General features: G+C 42.4%; 1 protein-coding gene across 2 annotated transcripts in view; it reads left to right on the top strand.

The window, feature by feature from the left end:
- The window catches only part of furinb (furin (paired basic amino acid cleaving enzyme) b), a 202,987-nt gene that overhangs the window by 161,343 nt on the left and 26,512 nt on the right, over positions 1-15,132 (top strand). For both annotated transcript variants that reach the window (XM_041838004.2, XM_041838005.2), the window contains exons 9-10: positions 9,033-9,245; positions 13,686-13,786. In XM_041838004.2, coding sequence (XP_041693938.1) covers positions 9,033-9,245; positions 13,686-13,786 — 314 coding nt within the window. The remainder of the gene's footprint in view (positions 1-9,032; positions 9,246-13,685; positions 13,787-15,132) is intronic.

A 15,132-nucleotide genomic window follows, 5' to 3' on the forward strand; every position in this document is an offset into this window, starting at 1 on the left:
ATTTGGTTACATAAGTAGCAGCACCAACAGTATCAATACAGTCATCCAGTCTGGGTAACGGGAACGAGTCGGGCACTGTGACAGCATTGACTTTCCGATAGTCCGTACATAATCTGGATGTCCCATCAGGTTTAGGAACCAGAATGCACGGAGAACTCCAAGGACTTGAACTTGGCATAGCCAGGTTATTCTCCAGCAAATAACCGACCTCACCCCTCATTATCTTTCTCTTAGCGACGTTGACACGATAAGGATGTTGCTTGATAGGTGCAGCGTTTCCAACATTAATGTCATGTTCTAACACATTTGTACATGTAGGAACATCATTAAAAGACATGGAAAGCTGTGTAACAGTCTCACAATATCATCTGACTGTCTGTCCGTTAAATGAATCAGGCTTGCCGGGAGAGACAACAGCATCTCTGAATTGGGCAATCTAGCACACTGCTGCTGAGTATTGCGCAACTCCAAACCATCTCCGTCCACATCATTAACATTACCTCCCACTACAGCCGTAGCAGCAACAGAGACAGCCGACTCGGCCAGTTTCTCTGGACTGTCTACCTGAGTGACGGGTCTGTTGTGGTATGTCTTCAACATGTTAACGTGGCACACACGAGATTGGCGTTTTCTATCAGGGAGTCTGTATCACATAGTCAGTTTCAGTTAGTTTCTTTTCAATGACATAAGGACCAGAGAAACGTGCTGACAATGACGCTCCTGGCACAGGCAACAACACAAGAACTCGGTCACCTGGCTGCAGTGAACGAGAAACAGCCTGTGTGTCATAGTGTCGTTTCATCCGTTTCTGTGAGGAAGACAGCGCTTCCTTTGCTAGAGCACAGGCAGCATGTAGGCGCTCACGAAAGCGACTAACGTAGTCCAACACATTTTCTTTCACACACAACCCTTGTGACAAAAACTGATCCTTAAGGACTTTCATAGGTCCTCTCATGGTGTGTCCAAACACCAGTTCAGCTGGGCTGAACCCTAGGGATTCCTGTACTGTCTCACGGACAGCAAACAACACTAGAGGAACTCCCTCATCCCAATCTTTCTCAGATTCCAAGCAATATTTACGGAGCATAGACTTCAGGGTCTGATGCCAACGTTCAAGCGCACCCTGAGACTCTGGGTGATATGCGCTTGACACACGGTGTGTAACTGACAAGGATTTTAACACTTGTTTGAAAAGTTTAGAAAGGAAATTGCGTACCTGATCAGTTTGTATCACCCTAGGTAATCCAAAAGTTGAGAAGAATTTGATCAACGCTTTACTCACCACTGGAGCAGTAATCCTTCGCAGAGGAATGGCCTCTGGGTACCTGGTGGCCACACACATAATTGTCAACATAAACTGGTTACCAGATTTTGTTTTCGGTAATGGTCCAACACAATCAACCATCACATGTTCGAATGGTTCACCTATGGCCGGTATGGGACAAAGAGGCGCGGGGGAAATAACCTGGTTCGGTTTCCCAACTACTTGACAGGTGTGGCAAGTCCGACAGAACTGAGCCACATCTTGTTTTAAGCCAGGCCAAAAGAAATGTCGCAAAACACGATCATAAGTCTTGGTGACTCCCAGATGTCCGGACCACTGGTGATCATGAGCGAGGGATAAAACATTTTGTCGAAAGGCTGTAGGAATCACTATTTGGTAAACAGCATTCCAATCTCCGCCAGCGTCAACATGGGATGTCCATTTACGCATGAGGAGATTACCATCAATGAAGTATGCCATGTTTTTCTTCTTTAGCTCGTCCTCTGAGACAACACTAGAAAAACATTTAGCCAGGCTAATGTCAACCTGTTGGTTAGCGATCAGCTGCTCACGAGTAACTGGTAACTGTATTGCTTCAGCAACAAGTTCCACATCCTTCTTCCTTTCTCTGGGCTGTTGGTCAGACTGCACCAGCTTACCAGAGGTAGCACCCGAACTATCCTCTGGGTCACACTCTCTGAATAGAATCGTGTCTGACAAATCTACCACTTCACCCACTTGTCGTGCTTGAGCACGTGTGACAGCACAAGCGGGGAACACATCTGGATAACCCTGTGCCAGCTCCTCGGAGAGAGACTGGTCACTTTTATCCAATACCTCCAATATGGGTATTACCTTTCCTCCGGCAATATCGTTGCCCATTATAAAGGTCACCCCTTTTACTGGCAACATCGGACGTACGCCAACTCTGAACAATCCACTGACTAACTCAGAGTGTACGTTCACAAAGTGCAATGGCACTGGGACGAAACCCATTTCAATTCCTTGTACTAACACACTGGAACCACAATATGTATTATTAGACAAGGGCAACACATCAGCTAGTATGAACGACTGCGCCGCACCAGTATCTCTGAGGATTCTAACTGGACGCTGAGACGCTTCATCATCTGATATAGAAACAAACCCCTCAAAAATGAACGGTTCATAACTGTGATCTGGGACAGGGACTTTCAAACCACATTCACTATGAGGCTTCTGTCTTGATTCCGGCCTTACAACCGTACGAATCAGCCCAACACCCGTTGGCGGCCTGGCGTGCTGAGGCATCCCCGGTTTGCGTTTTAGCAGAAAGCAATCATTAACTATATGTCCCACCTTATGACAATAGAAACAGTGACGCACATCTTTTGGGCGTGCTGGATGTACTGCTGGTCGCCTAGGATTAAAAGTTAGCAACTCCGCAGCCCGGCTCTCCGTACGAGCCGAAAACACGCTCTTATGCGTCAACACAAACTCGTCTGCCAATACAGACGCTTCCGACAGTGAGGATACTTTCTGTTCGTTCAGATAAACTACAATGCGTTCTGGTAAACAATTTTTAAACTCTTCTAACAAGATTAACTCCCGTAGAGAGTTAAAATCAGTTACCTTACTAGCACTGTGCCATTTGTCAAACAGATTTCCTTTGTCTCTAGCAAACTCCACATAAGTCTGAGTAGGAGACTTTTTATGAGACCTAAATCTCTGTCGATATGCCTCAGGAACAAGCTCATAGGCACGAAGAACAGTAGCTTTGACCACCTCATAATTCAAACTGTCTTCAAGAGGTAGCGCTGCCAGAACCTCTTGGGCTTTACCTGTTAGCTTACACTGAAGTAATAGGCACCATACCTCGTCGGGCCATTTCAATGCTACCGCTATACGTTCAAAAACACTGAAATAGGAATCAACCTCTGACTCCCTGAACACAGGTACCAAGGTGATCTGCCTACTAATATCAAACGTAGCAGATGACACAGCTGGTGAGGATGGCTCACTAGCAGGCATAGTATTAGCAGAGACTAACCTCGCTGTTTCTGCCTCTAGTTCCATTTCACGCATCGCCAGTTCTTGATCAAGCCTACGCTGTCTCCAGTTCTTGATCAAGCCTACGCGTCTCCAGTTCCATCTTACGCGTCTCCTGTTCTATCTTATGCGTCTCCTGTTCTGCCTCTAGCTCCATTTTACGCATCTCCAGCTTGTCTTGCCTGATTTGTGCCCGCTCTTCCGCCTCTATTTGGAGCCGTGTCGAGCGGACATCCATCCTGGCATCACTGTCAGTCAGTGGGGAGAGGGGGTCATAACGGGGCAATGTGGCTGGAGCCTTAGTCTCGTCCTCAGACACTGATGGGCTTACAGAAACATCAACCACATCCCCTACAGGAGCAGCAGACTCAGGCGGCGGTAACTCAAGCACTCGCTCGTTTAACAATATCGCTAACACTACTTCCCTAACTTCTGCTTTCACTAAACCCCTCGGTATGGGTACAGAAAAGTGGTCAGCCAAAGCCTGTAGATCCACTCTACGACAATTCTCAAAAATCTCCCACGTAGGGTTTTCCAAAAATGCTTCCAAATCAAAAGTAGCCATCCTACTAGCAACACGAGCCGTCGACTACTGAACACACAAAAAAAACAGGTAGGACAGCTGCCAAGCTCAACACTGAACCAGACACTTACTAATTTGCACGAGTAGCATGGGATAGATCCCGGACGAACCCCCACTTTATGTTACGAACCCCGTGGCTCTAAACGTCTAGGGTGGATGGACATGAGACCCGTAACATAAATTATGCAAATTATAAGTGTGACCTGGAACAGTGAGAACAAAAATGACACAACAACCGTGAACTACCGTCAAACATAAATGGTTTATTACTAAACACACGGTAAAGGTTTGGGAAAAAGGGCTGAGCAGGACCCAAGAAATGAAACAATAGTGTAAAACCCCCTAAACTGATCTAGCCTGCCTGAAGAACCGCTAGGCTACTGCTAGTCATACAAAAATACAGTGGGTGGTCCGCTCAGGTCTAACTGGTGTTTATAGACAGATTTCTTCCTACGGGTAATGTACGCCCAAGGGCAACTAGCTTAAACCCCCCTTTTCCCAAAAAAAACACACAAAGCTACTAAACAGGGTAATCAGCAATTAAATAAGTACACAGGATACAACAGTATCCACTCTCAGGTAAAGAAATATATTCTAATAATGTTACCAATAGGGTAACCAACAACTTAGTGCGTACACAACACACAGGACACCACCGTGTCCATACTCACATATGGCAAAAAGTCTCTCTCTCCTGCAACAAACACAAGTCTGGTTTTTATAAAATGGGATGTGTGATTGAACAAACGAATAACAGGTGGTGCAATTAACAGGAATGTTCACTGATTGGTCCAATCAGCAGACACCTCAACGACCACCAATCAGGAACATACAGGACACCTGTGATTAGGGCAGAAAGAGTAGAAACACACAAAAACACAGGATACCTGTATCCGTAACAATGATATCCAGTATAAAGTGTTTCTAAAGTAAAACTATGAGAAGTGTTGCAACCGCCATACTTGATCTAGAGGGTGTTCTGGCCTGGAGCACCAGCAGGAATTACTGTCATGTCACACCAGAACTGTAACTATTCACCACTGTCTTATTTGGCTTAGCAGAGAGCACGCTGTAGACCTGACATGATAGTTACACCTGGTACTCGGCCAGAACACCCGATACAATACCCATGTCATACACATCTCATAGGACCACATACAATCCCCTCGCCAAGTTTCTTCCCCTGCCCTCCGAGTCCGAGCAGACCCATTGGGTTTGATGGAGTGAGCCCCAGATGGATTGGACAAATCATCTGAGGTTAACGAGACCATTCCCCATGTGTCAGCATGGGACATTAACAGAAACCCATTAATACAATGCTGGAATGACAAATGGGAGAGAATAAATGGGAGAGAAATTGCTGACGCAGAGTCAGATTTAGATATGAGGGGAATAGAGCAGGGGTTCTCAAAGTGGGGTCCACGGCCAGATCTCAAAATATATATAACAAATCTTGAATGAAAATTACAAAAAACAACAGATTAAACAAATTTTGGCCAAGGGATCCGTGGAATAAGTTTAGAGGGTGTGAAACAATACAATGTAATATTATTAATCTACAATTTATGTTCTTGGGCAACATGGGCAACATGGGCCTGGGATGCTCACAGGGATATTGGTATTCACGGTAGTCCACCGATTATACATTTTTCAACTCAATACATATTGTTTTCCCTTTTTTTTTTATGCACTGTAATTTAAGCTTTAAAACTGCGAAGTTGTCTTTCTACCTCATGGCAAAATATGTAGAATTGCAGGATATTTATTTTAAAGCTGCAACATCCAAAAATCTCTGCCCCATGACAAAATGTGTAGAATTGCAGGAAATTAGCTCGAAGAGGGCCTGAGACTTGGTTCGTCCGTCCATGCACTTGCCAATGTTATAGTAGAACTCCTTGTATGCTATTTTTATCTCACTCAAGTTGTGTTCTGATTATGAGGGGCTCCCTGATGAATTTGCTATCACAAAAAGGGTCCCCGGTCCCAAAAGGTTTGAGAACCCCTGGAATAGCGGATAGCCATCTTTGCAAAAATGGGGGAGAAGGAGTTTTAATGGAAGACATATGATTCATGTAACATAAATCTCATATCTAACACTCCCAGTATAATGGCAGGTTGACGTTTATTGTCATGAGTCTTAGATAGGCCAACTGCAAAGCCTAAAGGTGCTATATTGTAAGAATTAATGAAAGAAGTGTGCTTTTTGTTGCTAATTTAAGGTTAGGGTTAGACATTAGGGTTAGCAGTGTGGTTAAGGTCAGGGTTAAGGTTAGGGTTAAGTTTAAAATCAGATTTTGACTTCGTGGCTGTGCCAGCTGGTGACCACTCTGCAGAGCTGCCTCCAGTACAATCTGCAGGATAATAGAGCGATGGAAAGAAAATAATTGCCTGCAGCAAAACAGGACATTATCAGTTTTACTGAAAAGATTCCCGGAAAGATTAGGAATACCTGTTGATTTGATCCATAAGAAAACAAGCAATGCATCAGTGGTGAGAATAAAATAGGGATTGTGAGGGCTGTCGGCCTTTTAAATGCCCATCCCAGCAGTGAGCTGGAAGACAGCAGGAGAGTCCCATGCTGGGACAAACCCTCCACAGGGGACAGGGATTAGGAAATAACATTCTCACAGCACTTCTTTAAATCCATAAAGACTGTGGGTGCGTTCCCTCAGCAGTGTTGTGTGTGTGTGCTTGTGTGAGATATGATTTGTTTTGTTCATGTCGCTGGCACTCCCATGCCCACCTCCACTGCTTCTCATCTCAGTCTCAGCTGGAGTTGAGGCACAATGCAGTGTGAGGTAGAATGTGTGCCTATCTAGCCCCTCCATCCCTCCCTTCATCTCTCTTTCTCTCCCCTGCTCTTTTATGCAACATCTTTCACATTTTCAATCAATCCCTCTATTTCTCCATATCTGTCCAACTGTGCCACTCTGCTCATATCCTTTTCATTATTGAATATTGTCTTTCTCCACCTCGTTTTCTTCCTCTTCTCTTCCTACTCTCACTATCTCCTTTCTCTCTCCTCTCATATTTGGTTATGAAAAGAAACAAACCTTCAAAGTGTATCTTTATATGCTTACCGCCTGTTGTGATGGAATGGCCCAATTAATCGGTTTCATTTAGTTGTGACTAATGGCCTCCTTATGGAGATGAAAGATGGAGAGGAGGTGGATATAAGTGTATTCAGTAGATAATATTATACTGTATCATCATGATGCCGCTCCTCCTCCTCCCAGTACAATGATGCCCTCATTTATTGGTCTAATAAATCACAGTCAACTAACTGTGTACATTCAGTAATAAAGTGATTCTTTTTTTTTACTGGCTTTTCCACAGCAGTAAATAGCCTGCCATTGTCTATGAATTACAGTGCATTCGGAAAGTATTCAGACACCTTGACCTTTTCCACATTTTGTTATGTTACAGCCTTATTCAAAAATTGATTACATTTTTTTCCCCTCATCAATCTATGTATTCAGACCCTTTGCTATGAGACTCGAAATTTAGCTCAGGTGCATCCTCTTTCCATTGATCATCCTTTAAATGTTTCTACAACTTGATTGGAGTCCACCTGTGGTAAATTCAATTGATGGACATTATTTGGAAAGGCACACACCTGTCTATATAAGGTCCCACAGTTGACAGTGCATGTCAGAGCAAAAACCAAGCCATGAGGTCAAAATAATTGTCCATAGAGCTCCGAGACAGGATTGTGTCGAGGCACAGATCTGGGGAAGGGTACCAAAACATTTCTGCAGCATTGAAGGTCCCCAAGAACACAGAGGCTTCCATCATTCTTAAATGCTTGAAGTTTGGAACCACCAAGACTCTTCCTAGAGCTGGCCGCCCGGCCAAACTGAGCAAACGGGGGAGAAGGGCCTTGGTCAGGGAGGTGACCAAGAACCCTATGGTCACTCTGAATGAGCTCCAGAGTTCCTCTGTGGAGATGGGAGAACCTTCCAGAAGGACAACCATCTCTGCAGCACTCCACCAATCAGGCATTTATGGTAGAGTGGCCAGATGGAAGCCACTGCTCAGTAAAAGGCACATGACAGCCCACTTGGAGTTTGCCAAAAGGCACCTAAAGGACTCTCAGACCAAGAGAAACAAGATTCTCTGGTCTGATGAAACCAAGATTGAACTCTTTGGCCTGAGTGCCAAGCGTCACGTCTGGAGGAAACCTGGCACCATCCCTATGGTGAAGCATGGTGGTGGCAGCATCATGCTGTGGGGATGTTTTTCAGCGGCAGGGACTTGGAGACTAGTCAGGATTGAGGGAAAGATGAACGGAGCAAAGTACAGAGATTTTCCTTGATGAAAACCTGCTCCAGAGCGCTCAGGACCTCAGACTGGGGCGAAGGTTCACCTTCCAACAGGACAACAACCCTAAGCACACAGCCAAGACAACGCAGGAGTGGCTTCGAGACAAGTCTCTGAATGTCCTTGAGTGGCCCAGCCAGAGCCCGGACTTGAACCCGATCGAACATCTCTGGAGAGACCTGAAAATAGCGGTGCAGCGACGCTCCCCATCCAACCTGACAGAGCTTGAGAGGATCTGCAGAGACAAATGGGAGAAACTCCCCAAATACAGGTGTGCCAAGCTTGTAGCGTCATACCCAAGAAGACTCAAGGCTGTAATCGCTGCCAAAGGTGCTTCAGCAAAGTAAAGGGTCTGAATACTTATGTAAATGTAATATTTAAGTTTTTGCTTTGTCATTATGGGGTATTGTAGATTGATTAAGGCTGTAATGTAACAAAATGTGGAAAAAGTCAAGGGGTCTGAATACTTTCCGAATGCACTGTATGCCGGCAGCAGTACAGGTTTTGTTAGTAGAAATACAACAACATACAGTATCATAGGGAGTGAAGGGATGTCAAGATTTTTACGGGATGGGGGAAAACATCCTTGTCTGGTGCAATATTTCACACTATCAGTCTCTCAACTGGAAACTCACACACATACAGATGCATACACGCACACACACACCCACTCCAACTCTATCCATCTCTCCACATACACACACTTGAACGAGTGGGTGTGCTATCTATGCCTGTGTGTACTGTATGTCTGTCTAAATATGTGTATGTGTGTTGTCTGTGTTTGTGTATGTTCTAGATGCCTGTGTGTCATCCTTGCCTATATGTGTACATTTCCAGGGCCGTGGTGGGCTGGGCTCCATCTTTGTGTGGGCGTCGGGGAATGGTGGTCGTGAGAAGGACAGCTGTAACTGTGACGGCTACACCAACAGCATATACACCCTGTCCATCAGCAGCACCACACAGTATGGCATGGTACCCTGGTACAGCGAGGCCTGCTCCTCCACCCTCGCCACCACCTTCAGCTCTGGGAACCCCAACGAGAAACAGATAGTGAGTAATAATAATAATAATAATAATTTGGTGGGTGCTTAAATTTGTCCATTGGAAATGTGTTTTTTGCATATCCCAACTCCCCCTGAGACACCCCGATATATATACACACACACACACACACACACACACACACACACACACACACACACACACACACACACACACACACACACACAGACCTACCTTCACCTTCACCATGTTCTTCAGCTTTGGCAGCCCCAACAAGAAACAGATAGTGAGTACCACGGATACACATACACACTCCCACCTTCACACCTACACTCGCCAAATATTTTCCACTCCGGAAACCCCAATGAGAAACAGATCGTGAGGCATCATTAGCAATCCCTCGAGGTCCAGGATGATCTCTTTATCACACACAACAAAGCACAAAAGCACAACATAAAACAGTCTCATAATAATTAGGAATAATGATCCACCCACAGTAACGGCAACCTTAACCAGAAACCTTTAGCAAGTACCTCTGATACGCAAACACACATACACACACACACACACACCTCTAGCATCGCTAAAACCCACATCAGAGGAAACCTCATAGAAACAGATTGACACTGTTACACAAACACACTCATACCTACAGCAGAGTAAACCTCCACATGAAACAGTGATTCATACCAAACTAATGGCCTAAACTCACCAAAGAGAGCGTGTGTGTGATTTATTTTAGAATGCATTGTTTTGAATTATAATGACCCAACCGAAGCAGGGCGGGCGGGTTGTCCACTTTGACGCCTCGCTCAATTAGAACGTCTCTATTTTTGCGTTTTATCGCTGCCGTTGTAGTCACACAAAACAATAGAAATCATGTTATCATCATTCACTTTCTTTCGAGCTCATTTGAATTGGAAGAGGTAGCTAAGGGTTGAGGCTTTATCATACATGCTAAATTAGACCAATTCATCCACTTATCAAATCAAATGTTATTGGTCACATACACATATTTAGCAGATGTTATTGCGGATGTAGCGAAATGCTTATGGAAACACAACATCACTATCAGCAAAGATAAATGGAGATATGGACTATCCTGCTAGCATACAATCACTGCTCTGCCTGTCCCGTCCTTTCCACCCGCCTCGCTCTGCTTTCTCCGCCCACCGGCTTCTGGTGAGTTTTTAGCTTAATTGTGACTAATATACTGACCAACAGTCCAAGAAACACCATACTTCCTCTAAGCTGTTTGTCAATATAGGGACCACAACTAACATAAACACTCCTGCAACTCAACGCTTTCTCCGCTTTCCTCCCAAACACACCAGAAGGCTGCTGCAGGTGAACAAACATACACCTCTCAGTCTGGCTGTGTCACTGTGTCACTCTGAGGTGATTAACTCTGCCTCTGACAAGTGGCACAACACTCTAGACTACACCTCTGCTCTGCCCCCCTTTCTCTCCTCTCTTCCAACCTTTTCATCCCTCCTAGGCCTACCTGGTCTCAAAGCATTTCATATTATTCTGTACGTAAATCCGGGAAACTCCATTTAGTATGATATGTTACGTTTCGTATGGTTACGTAAGACAGATGGTTACTTAAGCTTAAGGCAAAAATGAAAGTAGGGTGGTTGGGAGGGTGTATAAAGCAAACGTCTAGCAACCATGGTTGGTCGGGGTGGACAGGTGGATGTATAAAGCGAACATCTAGCGAAACGTGATGTTCGAATCTCATCACGCATAACTTTAGCGTTACTACTTTTTAGCTACTTTGCAACAACTATTTTTCTTCATATGTTTCAATTTTTTATGTTTTTATTTTATGTTTTTGTTGTTTTTTACTAACCCATCCCCCCCTCTTCGGAGGACACATCTTTTTTGTTTTTTAGAGCTTTTCTGCTACATATACATACATTTAACACATACATTTTACATACACAGTATACATACATGGTACTTTTATATACAGCAATCACATAACAATAATACATTACTGAACATCAGCTCTTTAATCCCACCCATCAGCCCCTCTCAGCCCATCCCACCTATCAACATAGTTTTGGTTCCATGTGCCATATATTTTTCAATTGTGCTGTGATGTTTTACATACATTTTGAACCTTTCTAATTGTATAGTATCCACAGATTGTGAGCTAAAGATCAAAACCTTTCCTACGAGTATTATTATATTATTTATTGACTGACTATGGCTTTCCAAATCCCCCAACACTACTATTTGTAAGGTTAATTTTAAGTGAATGTTGTGATTTTTTTTTAACCATTCCTGAACCTGTGACCAGAAACAAGCTACATAGGGGCAATACCAGAATAAATGATCTAGTGATTCTGTCTCTTCGCAGCAAAATCTACAGAGCTGAGATTGTTGTATGCCCCATATATATAGCATTCTGTTGGTGGCAAGAATTGTGTATAATAATTTAAATTGAAAAACTCTAGTGTTGAATCAAGTGTTGTTTTTTGTATCAGTTCATAAACCATGTGCCATGGAATCGGTACATTGAAAATCTCTTCCCATTTATTTTGCAACCTGTATGGCGCAGCTGTTAACATTTTTGTCCTAAAATTAAACTGGAATATTTTTATATTTATGCCAATTCTTTTCAGCCAATTTGTATCTTCATATATGGCAGACAAGTTCCCTACCTTCTCCCTCTTCCACTTGCCTCGTCCATTTTTGTGGTAATGCTGCAATCAGTTGGTTATAAGTTTGGATTGAGCAGACATTCCCATATATTTCCGATAGCTGCATACGTGACAAAACTCTTTTTGAACTTTCTGTTCATAATATTATTAATAAATATAATAACATTTTCACACAAAAAATCCATAAAGAATGTTTTTTTATTAATCAGTATATTTGAGTTTAACCATAATATTTGCTGTAATATTTGTTCTATCTTTTCTGGAGGATAAAACTGAAATTGTAACCAGCTTTGTATGGCTTGTTTAAGAAAGGGCGATACTTTAAACAACATTTCATTTTCAATTAGTCGGAAATGAGAAGTTGTCATCTGTATAAAGGCAAAAAGGCCAGTTTTGAACAAAGGATTAGCCTTTTTAAATAATCTACTGTAGAACCATTTTGGGTTTAAGTATAACTTATGTATGAGTGAAGCTTTTAGTGAGAGGTTTAAAGCTTTAATATTTAATCATTTTAGCCCCCCAAACTCATATTCATTATATAAATAGGCACGTTTAATTTTGTCTGGCTTAGCATTCCAAATAAAATGAAATATTTTTTGCTTATATGATTTTTTTTAAAGAGTTGTCTGGAGTAGGCAGCGCCATTAGTAAGTAAGTAAACTGTCATAGGACCAAAGAGTTAATCAATGTATTTACCTCTTCATGGTTGCAGAATCTTATCTATTTTTGCAAACTTTCTATTAAAATTGATTGTGGTAAGTTAATTTATATTTTTTTAAATATGAAGACCAAGTATGTCTACTTCATCATCCGCCCATTTTATTGGTAAACTACAAGGTAGTGTAAACACTGTCTTTTAACGATCCAATACCTAAAATGGTACACTTGTCATAAATAGGTTTTAGTCCAGAGAGGCTAGAAAAGTTATCAAGATCTTCAATGAGACTGTGCAGGGATCCAGATTGCGGACTTAAGAGAACTTGAGTCATTGTCATACATTGACACTTTTGTTTTTACCACCTGGATTTCTAACCCCTTGATCTTGTTGGATCTAATTTTAATAGCTAGCATTTCAATGTTTTACTCCTCTTAAATGCTCAATACTTTCTGAGAAGTAACCATTATTTACTATTTTACACCTGGGGTTGCTGTACATAACTTTAACCCGTTGTATAAGAGATTCACCAAAATGAAAGGAATCCAGGCATTTATATATAAATTCTAGACTTACTTTATCAAACGCCTTTTCAAAATCTGCTATGAAGTCCAGGCCTGGTATCTTTGATGTTTCAACTACTTAGCATGTTAGCTAACCCTTCCCCTAACCTTAATCCTTTTAGCTAACCCTTCACCTAACCCTAACCTTAACCCTTTTAGCTAACCCTAACCCTAACCCTTTGACCTAACTCGTAATTCAACTCCTAAAGCTATAATTCATAACATATCATATGTTTTGCAAATTCGTAACATATTGTACGTTGGCAAATCCATAACATATAATACGAATTGTAATATATCATACGAAATGGGTGATGGACATCCACAAATTAATACATACCATACGAAACGTAACATAGAATACTAAATGGAGTGTTTCAGATTTACGTACAGAATAATACAAAATGCTCTGAGACCAGATTGCCTAGGCAGAAGTCACCCAATGACAAAATCCTTACTTGAGATCCACATACTCAAACTTATTTTGCATAGATAAATAATGCATTTACATGAGCTGTTCCACTTGCATGCAAATCAGCTAGTTTCTGTAGGATCTCTAATGACTGATGTTGTTTCCTCTCATCTCTCTCTCTTCTCCTAGGTGACTACAGACCTGAGACAGAAGTGTACAGACTCCCACACGGGGACGTCAGCCTCAGCCCCACTCGCTGCTGGGATCATCGCCCTGGCTTTGGAGGCCAAGTGAGTTATCTCTGTTACACTCTAATATCTCTGTTAACCTGCCAACTCTCACACTAGAATATCTATGTTAAACTGTCATCTCTCTCTCTACAACATCTCTGTTCAACTCATCTCTCAATAGAATATAGTCTCTCAATAGTATAAGACAACAGACCTGAAAAGAGTAGTGTGTGGTGGAAGGTGAGACTGGCATGGCCAGCCAGTGATCAGCTCTGTAGACTAAACTCTTTTTTTTAAAGTGCTAAGTACAACCATATAGGGTTCTTCAGTTTGTCCCCATAGGGAACCCTTTTTGGTGCTATTTAGAATCCTTTGCAGAGGGTAGAATCTAGAGCCCAACCGATATGGGATTACTGAGTCCGATTCCGATACCGATTTGAGGTAGGCAAAAGTCACAGATTACCAATATATCTGCCTATATATGTAATTTTTTTGAGGTGGAATGAAAAACTGATCTTTTTTTCACAAATTGTGTGCCAAAGGATTAACAGATACTCTACTCTAAATGACGAATTTTTTAATAAATATGAAAATTATTTAAGAACATTTTATTTGTGGTTTACATGATAACCACCAAAAAGCATCTATATCCTCTATAAATACAAACGTAAATACAAAACACTTGTCCAGTTTACATTTTAGTCATTTAGCAGACGCTCTTATCCAGAGCGACTTACAGTTAGTGAGTGCATACATTTCTTTCATACTGGCCCCCTGTGGGAATCGAACCCACAACCCTGGCGTTGCAAGCGCCATGCTCTACCAACTGAGCTACACGGGGCCAACCTTATTAGGTTTGTAAAGATGTATCTATCTATGGCAGTGGATAAGAATGCAGTAGTGTTTGTGCTGAAGCACCACAAGCACACTAATAAACAAGAGGGGCTGAATTAATTAAACTTTGTCTCAAAGTAAATGTGACTGACCGGCTCGATTCGGTCTTATGTAGCAAAATTTGAAATTGTGATTCAGAGCTAGAAAATGGTATATCATACACTACAGTTGCGGAACAATGGGAAAGTAATTCTGCTTTGAAAGTTGATAAACTTGGATCCTCACTTTTGAGAAAATGGCCTTTGAATGTTTTGGTACCTACTGGAGAGCTCTTCTTTGTCTACACCCATTCAGCATCGTTCCACCCTCTTAAGCTTTAGCCCCACCCATCTCTTTAAGGTTTGATCCCAGCGTTCTGTCCTAACAACAGCAGTCAAGCAACCAAGCTAACTGGCTAATGTTGGCTAGCTTGCTAGCTACTTCCAGACACAAATGAGAGAACAGCTCACTGACCATTTTACTCTCCCTAGCAGAGCTGGTTAGGCTGTTTTTATGTTATCCAGAGCGTTGGT

The sequence above is a fragment of the Coregonus clupeaformis genome, chromosome 19 (genome assembly GCF_020615455.1).
Source record: "Coregonus clupeaformis isolate EN_2021a chromosome 19, ASM2061545v1, whole genome shotgun sequence".
Taxonomy (NCBI): Eukaryota; Metazoa; Chordata; class Actinopteri; order Salmoniformes; family Salmonidae; genus Coregonus; species Coregonus clupeaformis.